Source organism: Doryrhamphus excisus, chromosome 12 (genome assembly GCF_030265055.1).
Source record: "Doryrhamphus excisus isolate RoL2022-K1 chromosome 12, RoL_Dexc_1.0, whole genome shotgun sequence".
Taxonomy (NCBI): domain Eukaryota; kingdom Metazoa; phylum Chordata; class Actinopteri; order Syngnathiformes; family Syngnathidae; genus Doryrhamphus; species Doryrhamphus excisus.
Genome location: NC_080477.1, coordinates 10,031,023 through 10,048,025, shown reverse-complemented (window position 1 = coordinate 10,048,025; position 17,003 = coordinate 10,031,023). Strand labels below are relative to the sequence as shown.

Genomic DNA, 17,003 nt, shown 5'->3' with positions numbered 1-17,003 from the left:
CATTGTTTGTTAGTTTAAGCTTAAGCAAGAAGAACCCATTAAAAGGTTCAAAGTGCAGTCCTAATGAAACCATTCACACCTGCTCAACAGTGCAAATGGTCTTGTCCGTTTATACAAGACCTCTTCTGAAAGTAGCCTGCTAAATGAATAATGGGCAGACAACACTACGTGAGTGCAAATTCTTTATTTCTTTGTAAATTTGGGGGGATAGTTTGGCCAACTGATTTGTAATGAAAGTGGCTTTTCCGCTTCCACAATCGGTGCAGTATAGCTCTACTCAACTGGCCGCCCTTATACATATGTTATCAGACCATCCTACAGATTTAGCTCTGAATTAAGGAAAGTAGAGAAAGAAGTAACATTTTTTCAGCAGATTCCTAAAAACAACAGTGCCTTGTCTCTTGTGATATAGAGGATCTTTGGCCATCAGGTTTGCAGTGCAGTATTATCACGTTTATCCGGTCAATTCATTCCACCTGAGCGTAATATGTGAATTTCCACAAAGTAGGATTCCTTATAAATTGAATATTTTTGTAATTAGGGCAGAGAAAACCTGTTTACTACATTCTAAAAACATTCTTAGAATCTTCTGACAATAACACTTCAGAGTACATTCATTCATTCATTCATTTTCTACCGCTTTTTCCTCAAGAGGGTCGCGGGGGTGCTGGAGCCTATCCCAGCTGTCTTCGGGCGAGAGGCGGGGTACACCCTGGACTGGTGGCCAGCCAATCACAGGGCACTTCACAGTACATACTACGCCTAAATAGTAAGCCATTTAAGATATACAGTGGTATGAAAAAGTTTGGGCACCCCTGATCTTTTTCAAGATTTTCTTTTTTAAATCACTGGTTGTTGGGATCAGCCATTTCAGTTAAATATATCATATAGCACACAAACGCAGTGATAGATGAGAAGTGAAAGGAAGTTTATAAGATTTACAGAAAGTGTGCAATAATTATATAAACAAAAGTAAGCAGGTGCCTAAATTTGGCCACCCCAAGAAAATAAAAAAAGACATCAATATTTAGGATATCCTCCTTTTGCATAAATAAACACGGGTGGGGCCTGTGGCGGCCGGTGCTGTGCTGGCTAGCCTGTCGGTCATGTGTCCTCTGACCCTCAACCCCGCTCAGTTTGGCCAGTGTTGCAGGGTGGACGTGTGGGGCACCCGTCCTTCCTGCTTCACTGCACCACTTCACATACAGTAGGACCATGTAGGGTGGTCTACAGTTGGGCATGGCTGGGGTGCAGGGTCGGGCCTGCCGGGGGCACGTTTCTTGGGCTTTGACAACGACTGTCTTTGTGCTCCGCTACGCCGCTTTCCTTGACTTTATCTGTCCCCAGTCTGTCTTCCGGCTTGTCGGGGATGTTTGTCCGGTGCGTGGATGGTGCGGTGTTGGTTCTTTGGGAGGGGGAGTGGTTGGACTCCCGGTGGTTAAACCTGAGTTGATTCGATGGTAAGCAAACTCCTTCTTACAGAAAAAATTAATTTTTGAGAACTACATTTCCCATTCATTGTACCGGCACCTCTCACATGCTTCTCCTTTTAGCTCCTTTTAGCTCCTTTTAGCTCCTTTTAGCTCCTTTTAGCTCCTCTGGGCATGCCCCTGCTACAAGCTGATGCTAAACAAGCCCAAACAATGTATGTGACTGACCATTGTTTTCCAATCCCAATAAGTCAAGCACAACAAGCCCAAAGCATACAAACTTATTTTATAAAAAGGCAACTTGCATACAAAAATTGCAAAAGTTAGAGATTAAAATTTTTATTAATGCAATAAAAATGATGTACTACATATAACTGCAATTAATTAATTATAATTGATGCTATAATTTGCCACTCCTAGAGTTGCCTTTGTGTTTTAATTACAGTACATGATTGTACGTATGTTGCACTAGAAGTCACCTGGTTTTTAGCAAGTCAAAGTCAATAACCTTGTATTTTACATTTTGTGTGTAGTGTCACAGCAGACATTCATTGCCATCTACTGCCTCATTCTTGTCAGAGCACATGCAGTTAATTGCACAAGGCTCTAGGCACACAAACAAACAGTTCAGCCTTAGTGGTGAATGTCTACACTTGTTATCCCATTTGACCATTGAACCAAAAGATGCTGTTGGGATTTGATGCCTCCTCACCACATGTCTGCTGAACTTTGGGCATCAGTCAGAAGTTTTTTTTTTTAGAGGGTAAAGTAATATCAGCAGTTACCGAGGTCTGTAGGTTGTGAAACTCAAGTGAGCACAGTCCAGTCAAGCATGTGGTGACAGCACCTGCACTGTTGAGTTATCTACAACACTTCGATTGTGCTAACTCCACCCCCTTTTTTTTTTTTGTTTAACCATTTGCTACACTCCTTGCTACACATTCTTGTGCTAACAACCTTGCACTAAATGGTGCCAATATCTTGCTATTCTTTTAGAAAACAAATTGGTTCATTGCACAACAGCATTTTTTTTAAATACATGCAGCAAACTAAAGTACTTCATTCCCATTCAGGTTTTAAAGTTCTTTTAGTTTTGATGCGTATGTGAATGTCCCAACCAAACCTCTTCCTTTTTACTGGCCATTGACACTACCACAGATACGTATATATTAAATATGTATTATTGTGGCAGTAGATTAAAGTGGTGAAGAAATGCACTGCATCATACCGGTGGATTACATGCTTTTTATGTTTGTGGGACGTACATACTGCGGTTTGTGGCAGATGACCATGAATATCTTAAACCTGATCCCGGGTGAGAAATCCCTACTAAAAACAGGACACTTGCAGCAGCCGTGCAAAACTGGAACTCAACTCTGAAACCCTCATGTCATTTCCTGTCCAACTCAATTTCAACTTTTCCTCACGAGGGTCGCGGGGGGTGCTGGAGCCCATCCCAGCTGTCCTCGGGCGTGAGGCGGGGTACACCCTGGACTGGTCGCCAGCCAATCACAGGGCACATATAGACAAACAACCATTCACACTCACATTCATACCTATGGACAATTTGGAGTCATTAATTACGTATGTGGGAGGAAAACCGGAGTACCCGAAGAAAACCCGCACATGCAAACTCCACACAAAGATGGCCGAGGGTGGCTCTTTCATGTTGTTTTGTAATTTTTTTTTGTCTTGTCTACCCCAGAGCCTTTTTGCCATATCTGAAGTACTCCTTCACTCATATGTGTTGCTAATAACAAGACAGGATTATACAGCATATACTGATTGGGGTAGAAATGTATGCTTACTTCTACTTGCAGGAGGGTTGTTGACTTAGTGCTCGGGTGGTTGAGATAATGATGAGTTGTCATGTAGACCAAATACACATTGCGCAATACTCAATGGGTGCCTGCATCATTTGAGGATTGGTTTGGAGGCCTATATAAACGGCCAAAAAAGGTCAGCTTTGTTAGTCCAGTGAAGGGCGTCATGCCATGTTTATCACTTGAACAACGTCTGCGGGCAGTGGGTATGGTAGAGACTGGTTTGAGTGACAGTGATATAGCAACGCGTATGGGCTGGTCCCAGTCCACAATCAGAAACCTGCAGGAACGCCACAACACGACAGGCTGTGTTGATGATAGACCGGGTCCAGGGGAAGTGACAAGTCCTGACCAGGATCGTTACATCCGATTGCAACACCTGCATGACTGCGTTCACCATGCCAGTCGTACAGCATGGGAAACAGCCCACATCGAAAATTTTAATAAGGCGAAAAGGATTGTAGTTCTACTTTAACTGTGTTATTATGAGCAATGGGGTGTTGCGTTCAAAGACAACACGTAACTTAAGTTAGATTCACATGTTTTAGGTTTATGTTTTTCTGTTAACTTAGACCACACATATGCGCATAATGAAGTGAATGTGGCAGCAATGTTATTAGTGTCCCTGAATGCATCTCCCAGCCGTCTATAGTGACAATGAAGAAGTGTTATTTGGAGGCACTTTATGTGTTACTGAAAAATGTAACGGCGTTAAGATAAACAGCATTACTAACGCCGTTACTTTTTTTCTCATCACTGGTTGCAACAGTGACATGTGAGGATAAGTGGTAGAAAATGAATGAATGAATGGTCTTAATAAAGTCTTAAATTTGATCTGTTGAAATGTGCAGCTTTTCAGAAGAAAGCAGGCAGTATTGGAGAGAGGTACCAGTTTCCTGTGTGTTTGGTCATGTGCCTGCTGTGCCCATGTTGAGTTGCTGGTGATCAATATAAAATAATTGCAAGGCTGAGAGGATGGTGGTTGAAATGGCATACAACATCACAGCATACAGTAAGACCTCATTATGCATACATCATGCATTTTTCATGGTGACTTGATGTAGCTCTTTGGACATTATAGGTGAGAACATTTAGCAGCAAGTTGCATGACTGCTCCCTTGGATTTTTCTTTCACAGTTTGTCCGTATACCTCCAGTTTCCTCCCACATTCCAAAAACATGCTAGGTTAATTGGCGACTCCAAATTGTCCATAGGTATGAATGTGAGTGTGAATGGTTGTTTGTCTATATGTGCCCTGTGATTGGCTGGCGACCAGTCCAGGGTGTACCTGAAAACAGCTGGGATAGGCTCCAGCACCCCTGCGACCCTCGTGAGGATAAGTGGTAGAAAATGAATGAATGAATGAGTTTGTCCATACTGCCATTGGGACTGTGTTTATTTCTTATACACTTATGAGGACAATAGTTTATAGTACAAACTATTTTATTTGTATGTTTTATGGATCACATCGCCCCGTACACGAAATAATCTCTTCATGGTGAATATCTTTAGATCTGATGCAAGGTGTTAAGTGTGTTGATCTAATGTGTTTTTTTTTTAATACAGTATTTGCAGTACTAATGGTTTTGGAATTATCACATCTGATTTGGACTGCAGTACAATGATCCAATTGTTTGTTTACATGTTCATGTTGACAGTATGTGTTGAATAAATATTAATTAATCTTAATTCCAAGTGGTTAGCCATTCTTTTCCTCAGAACAATTACAGTAAAGTGAAATATAATGATACATTTAATGAAGTCATCAAGGTTTTAGGCGTTGCATTAATTAATTAATTAATTATTTATTTATTAAATGACCATAAATGTTGGTGCAAAAATTATTCCAGTCATTAATTACTACCTATGTAATGTTAAAATCAATGCACTTTCAGAGAGTCTCCTTTTCTGTAACAATTCTCCTTGTCCAAGTAATGATTCTTGCAACATTTTCAGACGCTCTCCTTGGAAACCTTTAGCGCCAGTAGGCCACTAGATAAGAATTTGCTGGTGTAAGGGATTGTGTTTCAGAAATGCTTCTTTCCTCAAGTCACGTTGCCGCACAACCTGAAGAGGACCAATGATTCTGCAGCCACGTAGGCGCGCCGCTATAAAAGCGGAGGTGCGCGCACTGACTTCTGCATTCTTAAAAAGGAGCTTGGAGGATCGCTATATCCACCATTAGACTCACCCTTAACCACCATTGGCTATCATGCTGCGAGTGAGGTGCCTGAGAGGAGGGAGCAGGGGGGCCGAAGCCGCCCATCTGATCGGAGCCATGGTTTGTATTTTGCTTTAAAAAATTCCTAAAGGAAATAGTTAGTGTCATCATCTACGTGAAGTAAAGCGCCCGATCACGACTGGTTTATTGCACGTAGACGTCATTTTTGGATGTGATGTGACTATATGCGGCGGTTTGAGAGTGTTGCTGAGTGACAGAGAACAGTTGTGGCGCACAGATGCGCTCGCAAACTCAGTGACACCGGAGCTGACGCTGAGCCAGCAAGACGCTATAAAGTTTAACTGCGGATAGATAAGGACTATTCTAACACGTGTACTTTGGCATGGGTCCCGTTTTACCCAGCATTCATAATCACATAATCCAAAAACGTTATTTCACTATCACATTCTGCATGGATGTGCCGACAACACAGAGAAACATGATTTAGAGTCGCAGCATTTTGGGTTCAAATCCCAATTGTGGAAACTTTATAGCTACCTAACCAGTATGTTAATCGATTCATCTGAATAATTTGTGAAACTACAAACATTACACTTTTTTTTCAGTGGCAAACACATTTGAGACTGATATTGCGGATACAATTGATTCCGATTATTGATTGATTCACAATTGACACCATTTTTAAAGTTTAAGTCCCAAATGTAAACTTCTCACATGTTTTTAAGTTAACATAGTTTGCCTAACATTGTCTGAACATGGTTGACAGTTAAATCACATTGAGAAGGAATGTGATGAAAAACATGGACATCACAAAAAAAAAAAAAATCCGAAAACCTCAACTCTCTAGATTTTTATTTGATCAGACATTTTTACCCACCCACTGCCGCCACAAAATCAACTTGTTGGAGTACTTCAGGTTGATCAGGTATATCTAGTCTATTCGCATGGCAAACACCATTTCCAGTGCCATATAATGTTCTTTTCGTGGCAACATTTCCACAATGTGTCGTTATAATTACTAAATAAATTAATAAATTACAACCAATCAAGGACACTTTTTTCATATATTGCAAATACATCGCTCATCAAAAGAGTGCAAAGTTGATTTCCCCTTTTATAACTCTTCATTTGCATCTACTTTCAGAAATAAACAATAGAAATGCGACCGTGCACTAGCTTAATAAGCATGCTAGCTTCTACTTAGAAGAGTTAGCATCACATAAATACTGTTATACAAATAACGTTGCGCCAAAATTCGAACCTGGTACTTGAAGTAGCTAACTTGTTATCTTCATCGTTATATCAAGCCAGCATACCATCACGAAAACACAACATGTTGATCATGCTAGCTGGTCTGTGCTGTTTTTTTCAGTAGGGTAGTTAGCATTTCCCGCCTTTTTAATCCAACAGTACCAATGTAGCTCAAAAACTCGTGAACTACTTATACATTGGTACTGTTGGATAAAAAAGGTGGGAAATGCTAACTACCCTAGCTGGTCTATGCTGTTTTTTTTTCCAGTAGGGTAGTTAGTATTTCCCGCCTTTTTTATCCAACAGTACCAATGTATAAGTAGCTCACTAGTTTTTGAGCTACATTGGTACTGTTGGATAAAAAAGGCGGGAAATGCTAACTACCCTACTGAAAAAAACAGCATAGACCAGCTAGCATGAGCAACATGTTGTGTTTTCGTGATGTTATACTGGCTTGATATAACTATGAACAGTATCCAACAGTACCAATGTATGAGTAGCTCACTAGTTTTTCAGCTACATTGGTACTGTTGGATAAAAAAGGCGGGAAACTACCCTGCTGAAAAAAACCAGCATAGACCAGCTACTAGCATGACTAGCATACGTTGTGTTTTTGTGCTGGTTTGATGGTCTGGAGACCAGCTACTAGCATGACCAGCATACGTTGTGTTTTTGTGCTGGTATGATGGTCTGGAGACCAGCTACTAGCATGACCAGCATGTGTTGTGTTTTTGTGATGGGATGCTGGTCAAGTGGACCAGCATAGACAAGCTACCAGCATACCAGCACAAAAATACAATGTATGCTAGTCTATGCTGATAGCTGGTCTATGCTGTTTTTTTTCAGCAGGGTAGTTTCCCGCCTTTTTTATCCAACAGTACCAATGTAGCTGAAAAACTAGTGAGCTACTTATACATTGGTACTGTTGGATACTGTTCATGGTCTAACAACTGCAGCAACAACTTAATGTTACCATGTTACCAGGAGAACTTTGACAACTTAGTTTTGTTCTTCTTCTGTTATTGTCTATGTAGGCATGCACAGTAACAAAAAGTTATACCGTTATAAATGGAAAGCAGATATACACTATTAATATAGAAAAGTGCCTTGATTAAATGAAAAAATTCAAAAACCTTCATGTCCGGCTTCCGTTTTTTTAACCTAACAAACGAACCTTTCACCTAAATATTTAGGTTCACCCATAAACATTAATTAGGCCATTTAGATTAAATGCTGTTTGGTGGATGAATATGACAGGTTTTACATATTTTTTAACCTAAATTAAGCATTTTCAAGCATAAAAATTCAGACGATGCATTCAAAGATTATGTAGCATTCAACCCTGGTCACTAGGTGTCAGCAATATTACTGTAATATTGAGTGAGACACACGGACACACTCTAGACCTGATTGCCAAAACAACCATCTTTTATTGCAGGTTTGAATTATCACACAACAGGCACAAAAATCCATAATAAAAACACGGGCTACTGTTGTGGCCGTAACCCACAACAAGTTAAAACTCAACTCTGAATCCCCGATGTCACTTCCTGTCTTACTGCAGCAACACACACCAACACGAGTCGTATTTGCTATGTCTTAAATGGCTTATTTACTTCTATTATGTTACTATATTGGGTAATGTGAGTGTAAAGGTGACTATAGGGGTGTTATATCATGTTTAAAGGGCTCTAGTAATTATAAAAAAAATATATTTCAAAGGTCGTAAACAGGTTTTCTATATATGAAAGTATGCCATTTTAAATAAGGAATCCTATTTTGCTAAAATTCAAAGTCCCGAAAGCAATGGATAAATGAGAGATTACTGTACATATATGTGATTCTTAAAGTGCTCTATTGTGTGTGTTCCACCAAGCTGGGCCGTGCGGCAACTGGATGGGTGCAGAGGGCTTTCCAGAGCACCTCCAGTGCTGCAGCTGCTCAAACACAGCCGGCGGTTGAAGACGACCATGTTACTGACCCTGCACAGCATGACTGTCCTGTTTCCAGCTACAATGAATGGGACCCGCTTGAGGAGGTCATTGTGGGCCGTGCTGAAAATGCCCGCGTACCTCCCTTCACTGTGGAAGTAAAAGTAAGCTCTAAAATACACTCATGGAACAATTCATTAGGCACACATGCAAAATGAGAGCTGCTATAAAATAATTTTGCAGCTCCTTTTATTGATGTTGTGGCTGGTGTATGTAGACTTTGGGTAAAACAAGACTGAAATGTTGTTCCCTGCCAGGCTAACACATATGAGAAGTACTGGTCCTTCTACCAGAAGTACGGGGGCCAATCCTTTCCTGCGGACCACTTAAAAAAAGCTGTTGCTGAGATTGAAGAAATGTGCAATATTCTGCGTCATGAGGGCGTCAACGTGAGGAGGCCAGAGCCTATCGATTGGTCGCTGGAATATAAAACTCCAGACTTCCAGTCATCAGGTAAAGAAAACATCCATGTCTAATTTACCAGTATGTAAGACTAGTTGTGAAGGATGGTATTTCTGTTTTGTAGGCATGTATGCTGCCATGCCCCGAGATATCCTCATGGTGGTTGGGAATGAGATCATCGAGGCTCCAATGGCGTGGAGGGCTCGCTTCTTCGAGTACAGAGCATACCGACCTTTAATCAAGGAGTATTTCAAAAAAGGTGCTAAATGGACCACTGCTCCAAAACCTACTATGGCTGATGAGCTGTATGACCAGGTGAGTTCTTATTTTAACACAGAACCATCTTTCATTCTCTTAACATTTGAATAACCCTGAATTCCATCTCCTTTAGGACTACCCGATTCGCACAGTGGAGGACAGACACAAGCTGGCTGCTCAGGGCAAATTTGTGACCACGGAGCATGAGCCCTGCTTTGACGCTGCTGATTTCATCCGTGCAGGGAAGGACCTCTTTGTCCAGAGAAGTCAGGTATAGAGTATGGACACACCTCAAGTAACTGTACTTGATTGCGTGAAGTCATGCGGGTTCATTGCAGTGTGACGTGTAATATGTCGATGGAAAGATTAGATCAATGCAAAGGTTTGCTACCGTTGAACTTTAACCTTTCACTATAAATTAAAGAGTGACAGTTTAGTCAGGTAACATCTGGAAAAGTGCAGTAAGTCATTTGTTATAATACTTCAACACTGACATTACTAACATTACAGTAGTTAATGAAGAACGAACAACGATTCATTAGTTCTTCATTAGTTCCTCAGTAACAACTGTATTTTTGTGTAGTTATACCCTTTAAAAAAGGCAGGCCAGCAACACTTGAATACAATTATCTGTGTAATGGTAATGGTTTTATTTCATTTGAACATGCATCAGATTACAATTGAGTGCATCACATAATCAGTTCACAGTTCCACATGTCCAAAAGGAGTAGGAAGAAGCAAAGCTTATGTGTTCATTCGCCACAGGAGATATGTCATGTTACACATATCGTTATCGGCTCGTATCGGTATCGGAAATTGAGTGTTGGACAATATCGATATCAACAAAAAAAGTCAATATTGGACATCCCTAGTTTTCCCTAAGTAGTTTTGACTACTTACCATTATATTTGTGATAAAGGAGTTACCCTACTTGATTTTCAGTATGTTCAGTATGTAATAATGGTAATGGTAATGGTAATGGTAATGGTAATGTCCAAAAGGAGTAAAAGGAGCAAAGCTTATTAAATCCTACCCCTCCATCTGGTACTTTTACAATCACTAACTGTTACATTTGTTCACTTCCTGCTTTCCATAATACGGTTTAAGGTGCGGAATATAAAATCGATTCAGGACAATATGAAAAACAGTGCAATCATGTTGGGACCTTTGCCTAATTCCACTGTCACCACTGAGCACATTCACTCAAATGGAACCTCCAAAAGTTGAGCATCTTTATCCGCCAGGTTACAAACTACATGGGAATCGAGTGGATGCGCCGTCACCTGGCCCCAGACTACAAGATCCACATCATCTCGTTCAAAGACCCTAACCCCATGCACATCGATGCTACTTTCAACATCATCGGACCAGGGCTGGTACTGTCAAACCCTGATCGTCCATGTCGTCAGGTAAAACACAAAAAACACCCCTTCTGCAGCTTTTTGGAAGATCTAAGATGGTTGATTCAGCATCATTCAAAATGGAACAATGTCTTTTTTGTTAGATCGACATGTTCAGGAAGGCTGGCTGGACTGTTGTGAAACCTCCAACACCTCTGATTCCCGATGGTAACTAAATGCCTCAAAATATATTTTACATTCCCTAATAAACGTGTTCATGTGTGTGTACACATGTATAGACCACCCTCTCTGGATGTCATCCAAATGGTTGTCTATGAATGTTCTGATGCTGGATGAGAAGCGCGTCATGGTCGATGCCAATGAAGCCACCATTCAGAAAATGTTTGAGAACCTCGGTGAGTATACCAGTTAGTGTCAAAATACAGATGAGCCCAGTATGAGTAATATGTCATCATGTTGGGCTGTTTATTTTTTTTTTAATGCAGGTATAAAGACCATAAAGGTGAACATTCGCCATGCCAACTCGCTGGGTGGCGGCTTCCACTGCTGGACAACTGATGTCCGCCGCCGTGGTACACTGCAGTCCTACTTCCACTAGCCTGGCCAGAAACAGACAGTTTTTATTGAGCTTTAAAAAGATTAAAGCCTCTGTCCGGAATTGTAATTTCACTGCAAAGTTTGGATCTATTTACCTAGTGTGTCTAACCACATTAGATTAACAACATCTTTTATTTACAAGAAAATTGCATATGAGTGTTCAATGAGTGAAAATTATGCTCATTTACAAAAAGAGTTGGTGCCAACGTTGTTTTCCGGATTGGGTCTTTATTAACTTAATGAACAGGAATGTATTGTTTTGGTTTGACATCGCTGTGCATTACAGTGCCTTTGCAGACAGCTTTCTTTTGATTTACACTAAGCAAAGACTTTATTAGATACACTTTAATACGATCTCACACATTGACTCTCCCGATACAAAGATAATGGTATTCATTGAACATTTTGAGGTAATAGTTTGTGTTGGTATTGATAACCGATAGCAAAATTGATGCATTGAATAGTGTACCTAATAAAGTGTCCATTGGGTGTGTATGCTTCGTAGCGACAAATGAATATCACGATCCCTTCCCTTCAATCAACCATCTCAATATTAACTGCATTTCTGGCCTGGCTATTGTTTTCATCATCATTATGAGGACAAGGTACAGTTTGGTATGTGAATGTCATCAAACTAGGGCACAGGAGGAAGGGTACCACCTTCTTTTCAGAAACCACACTTCTGTCTTTTTCCAAAGTATTTTATATCTTAAGAAATGTCTTAAAAAGTTGTTAAGTAGGTCATTAAACATGAATAATTTCTTTTCACTGGAACATTATTTTGTAAAGATTTTAATGGATTGGACAAAGTTCTATTTATATTTGTCTTTTTTTTTTCATTATTGGATTTCCCGACAATTCATGTTTTTATATATTTACAGTCCATATCAGATATTGTATACCTTTTGCCTCTGCTGTTTTCTCTTGTCGCAAAACTGGGCCAGTTACGTGCTGCAAGTCATTCTCACTGAAACACTTGGCTGTTTTTGTTTGCACAGCAGAAATGCCTACAGAATGAGGAGAGAAATGCGTTATTTTGTAATTCCTTTGTTGCATTTGCAGTAGGATACAGTAAAAGTGTGTGCATGTGTTTGCCTCCTGATGTCTGCTGTGACTGGAGGGCAGTTATGAGGAAAGCAAGTGCTGTTTTGTATTGTGCAACATTAATAAATGTAATTTAAAAAAATTATAATGTTTGTCATTTTGTGAGTCAGTTTATCATTCAGTGCCGCTTATCCTCACTAGTGTCGCCGGGGTATGCTGGAGTCTATCCCAGCTATCTTTGGGGCGAGAGGACTGGTCTCCAGCCAATCACAGTGCACATATAGACAAACAACCATTCACACTCACATTCATGAGTTGCCAATTAACCTAACGTGCATGTTTTTGGAATGTGGGAGAAAAACGGAGTACCCGGAGAAAACCCACGCACCCATGGGGAGAACATGCAAACTCCACACAGAGATGCCAAGCGGAGAATCGAACCCAGGTCTTAGGGATCTCCCATAAAGCGTTATTTGTGTGAAAAATCACTGACATTCTTTGGACACACATAAGACACATAGCTTGCTTGGTAAAATGTAACAGTTTACCTTCTCAAAGGTACAAGGCTGAACCTGATGTACCGAAGAAGGAATTTGAAACAATGTAATCTATTTAGATACAAGAGCTCAACAAATAATATTGACAAATAATATTGGCGGGTTGTGCAATGTCGAGAGATATGTCACAGATTTTTATGTATGTAATCTATGTACATACACCAAAACATGGAGTTGCTGAGCAAATTGTACTTGTCCTGAGACCAAATCTGAAATTACTGGATTTTCTGGACTAAACGTTACACTTTCTGACTTGGTTTGGCTAGCAACTCCTTCGTAGAAGTTGAGGAGTGTTTATGGTCATTGTCTTGTTGGAAGTCTGCAACTTTGTCACTGATTCTTCAGCATTGTTGGTAAGAATCTGCAGATACTGACTGGAATCCATGTGACCTTCAACTTGAACAAGATTTCCAGTACCTGCACTGGCCACACAGCCCCACAGCATGATGGAACCACCACCAAATGTTACTGTGGGTAGCAAGTGTTTGTCTTGGAATGCTGTGTTCTTCACCCACCATGCTACGTCCTAATAACTCCATTTTAGTTTCATCAGTCCACAGCACCTTATTCCAAGATGAAGCTTGTCCAAATGTGCTTTAGCATACCTCATGCGTGCCTCAATTGGCATACCTCAAAGTGCACTGAATAGTTGAACAATGCACAGGGACACCATCTGCACCAAGATCAACAGCAAAGTGGGTGAAGGGTCTTGCCCCAGAGACACACCAATGACTGGGTGGAGGGAGCGAGGATCAAACCAGCCAACCTTCTGGTTTCTGTTCTACCTCCTGAGCCATGGCCTCTGGTAATGTGATTAAAAACTTTGATAACCACTGAGTACATAAACCAAATCAGATTAATGTATCTCATCACTTGGTTTATGAATAAATATGTCAAATTGTAAAGAGCCTTTGTGGACACCCTGTATGTTTCATAGTTAATAACAGAATAACATCATGTTTACAACACAACAGAAACATTGGAAAGAGAATCTTTTTTGTTTTATTTCAAAGCCAAAATGTCCTCCAATTCTGGAACGAGCCAGTACTGTTATCAAACCGCTCTTGTTGAGTCATTCTTATGAGGGTGAAAGGTCAGCCATAGTGGAAGGAGAAGGGTTTAAGTATCTCAGAAGCTCAGAAGTACTTTGGTACCTTGCTGCATATAGTTATTTATTATGTATCTAGAGAAAGACAAGGTCATTGCTTTGTGTTTCCATTACATAATGATAATAATTAAGGCAGGACACTGTAAACGTAGGTATTCTGATGATGGTGATATAGAATTTACAGTATATATATGTGTGCTTATATGATGGGTGATATATTGCAGAATGTTGCACATTATGACAAAACAAAAGCAAATGTTACCTAATGAAATGTGGTATACAGTAAGGTTAAACAGTGACGTCATTACTGCATGATGTTAGAAGGTTGCATGCGTTTGATTTCATTGTATGGAATACAATGACAATAAAGGCCATTCTGATTGTTGCGTGTTGCTGACATCTACTTGTAAAATGGAGCGACTGCACCTCAGGATATAAATGACAATCTACTTATTAAAACATTATCAGTGAACAAAATCTAGAGGGGACAAAATAGTGCCTGCATGTTTTTTTTATGGGTATTCTGACTTTGCCCCACATACCAAGAATAGACTCTAAATCAGGGGTCTCAAACATGCGGCCCGCGGGCCAAATGTGGCCCGCAGGACACTAGTTTTTTGTCATGTCTACAGGGCTCTAATAATGCTTTGTTAATTTTAATCAGAAAAAAACAATTTGTCTACCCACCAACTATATGTGGTTTCTTAAGTTTTTATTATTTGCCATTTTATTATTATTATTATATTTATTTATTACTGATTGATTAATTTTCTTTATTCTTGATTTGTTTATTTATTTTTCATCTTATTTTGTGTAGAAAAATAAAAATTAAGATATTTGAGAACAGTGGAATGTTTTATCAGAGCTTTTATTGTAGAAAATCGGAACCAAAGCAAAGTTTATTCATTTTTCTGTTTTTAATAAATGCGTTTTTTTTTGGAAAACACAGTCTCACTCAGACCCTAGCTCCAGTGGCCCCCAGGTAAATTGAGTTTGAGACCCCTGCTCTAAATCGTCCATCGATGACAAGTGAGCATGAACAGTTGTTTGTCTATATCTGTGTTAAACCCACCCACACAGAGACACCAAAGGTTGGAATCGAACTCGGGTCTCCTAGCTGTGTGGCCTGCACGCTAACCAACCACCAGCCAGTAACTGAAATCCAATTCTAGATAATGGATGCTAATGTGGCCAGAGCTTTTAGCTCATTGGCTAGCGCTGCTTCACTCAACTCTCATTGGTGGGGATGTGTGGTGGTCGGTTCGAGCCCAGTGTGTGCCCACTGCACACTGGACTGTGTGAATGACCACTGGCAGGTGCAGCAGAATTGTTGCCGGGCAGAATTAGCAGTCATTTGTGCCCCCAAGCGCAATAAAGAATGAGTATATGTCAGCCATACACTACTAAAGTTCCTCATTCTATTCCTTGCTGCAGCACATTGTTTTATTTTCCTAAAGCCAATTAACCTTTCCAGACCTTGCTGTGGCAGCACGTTTTCCAAAACAGCTCGCTAGCAGCGGACACAGACACATCCCGAGTATGCTCGGCACTCTGACATTCGGTGCAAGCACGCGGCCTATTTGAGTGCCTCACCTTCATCACAATGCGGCCTGGCTTAGCCAATGACGGGGTGAACGCGATCAAGTTGCAGCTGTGGCCCGTGACAAGGCCTGTGCATCCTAATCCCATGGCACAGTAAAACTTCAGGATTGGGGGGGGGGGTGAGCAAGAGTGCATCATCAAAGATAGTGAAGAAGTCACTTAGCTTCTTTCTTATTCACAGCTGTTGTGTAGAACCCGATTTTGCAAATGCATTGTTTGTTGATACAGCTGCCTGACCGCCTGAATCTAGGCCGCAACATCAGGTACATAAGTGATTGGGATCCATTCCTGAGGCCTCTATTGCAATGCAAAGTCACTTTGCAGTACACCCATCTGAACTGTAATTGGGAAAGGAGCACCCAGTATACTTGCTTTGTATACATACAGTACATGTGGTAAAAATGAAACCAACCCCACAGTTGACAGACATATTCAGAAATGTTTCTATATGTCAAAAGTTATAATGTTATGATAATAGATTTTAGTTAGAAAGCCCATAATTTACATGGTTTGTGTCACTGATCATGTTCAGCTTTGGGCGTTGTTTTGTCCTACTGCGTTCGGCGGTCAGTAAACGCACCGCAGTGCGCCACCGTTGCGTCGGTTAAGCTATTTATGGATCCTCTGACGCTTTGCTGAGCCTCATCTACCATCTCCCTGAGTTGATGCTGTGCGTGAATGCAGAGGTGAGCTTTTGGTTCCTTTGTGGGAGCTGTACAGTTGTTTGTCCACCTTTTCACTCAGTGAGGCTCCTTTGTTCATTGGTGCTAACATTAGCATTCAAGCTAACTGACCAACTATTTTTCCAATAAGCGTCATATTTACTTAATTTCCTTGTTCATTTCTGTATTTAATGTGCCTTGGCTCATCATTATGTTTATGTAATATGAGTTACGTTACTTTACATTTATTTGTGTATTTGTTTTGTATGTATGTTGTTACAGTACCACAGCAAGTCTTAATAAATACACCAAGAGAGGACAACATGCCGTGTTCTTTGACTTGAACACACCTTTATACCTCTGACCACTACAAATCAGTGTAGGGGTACACCCTGGACTGGTCGCCAGCCAATCACAGGGCACATATAGACAAACAACCATTCACACTCACATTCATACCTATGGACAATTTGGAGTCACCAATTAACCTAGCATGTTTTTGGAATGTGGGAGGAAATTGTGTTTAATTTTCTTAAACTTTGTTTTTATTTTTTTTATTTTTAATTTTTTTTTGGTTGATATTTCTTGTCTGTTTTAAGTTGTACCACTTCATTACAAAACACAGATATTGTCATTTTAGTGGCAGAGTTGAAATCTTAAAGGAAAAAGTGCTATTTTGGTAAAAGCTGTAATATTAAAAGAACAAAATTTACAAAGATTAGTAAAGACAAAAGA

The 17,003-nt window shown here is 40.2% G+C and overlaps 1 protein-coding gene across 1 annotated transcript; it reads left to right on the top strand.

The window, feature by feature from the left end:
• Positions 1–5,365: 5,365 nt before the first annotated feature.
• gatm (glycine amidinotransferase (L-arginine:glycine amidinotransferase)) lies at positions 5,366–12,478 on the top strand. Its single transcript, XM_058089503.1, has 9 exons — positions 5,366–5,534; positions 8,563–8,781; positions 8,935–9,130; positions 9,204–9,394; positions 9,471–9,608; positions 10,582–10,746; positions 10,842–10,905; positions 10,977–11,093; positions 11,184–12,478. The coding sequence occupies exons 1-9, from the start codon at positions 5,466–5,468 to the stop codon at positions 11,294–11,296; spliced, it is 1,272 nt and encodes a 423-aa protein (XP_057945486.1). The 5' UTR covers positions 5,366–5,465; the 3' UTR covers positions 11,297–12,478.
• The last annotated feature ends 4,525 nt before the right edge of the window (positions 12,479–17,003 follow it).

What these genes read in the sequence shown, in the direction of transcription:
- gatm (XM_058089503.1), top strand. Translation starts at nt 5,466, where the DNA reads ATGCTGCGAGTGAGGTGCCTGAGAGGAGGGAGCAGGGGGGCCGAAGCC. An exon ending in CTGATGAGCTGTATGACCAG is followed by an intron (nt 9,395 to 9,470) that starts GTGAGTTCTTAT and finishes CATCTCCTTTAG; the next exon opens with GACTACCCGATTCGCACAGT. An exon ending in GAAAATGTTTGAGAACCTCG is followed by an intron (nt 11,094 to 11,183) that starts GTGAGTATACCA and finishes TTTTTAATGCAG; the next exon opens with GTATAAAGACCATAAAGGTG.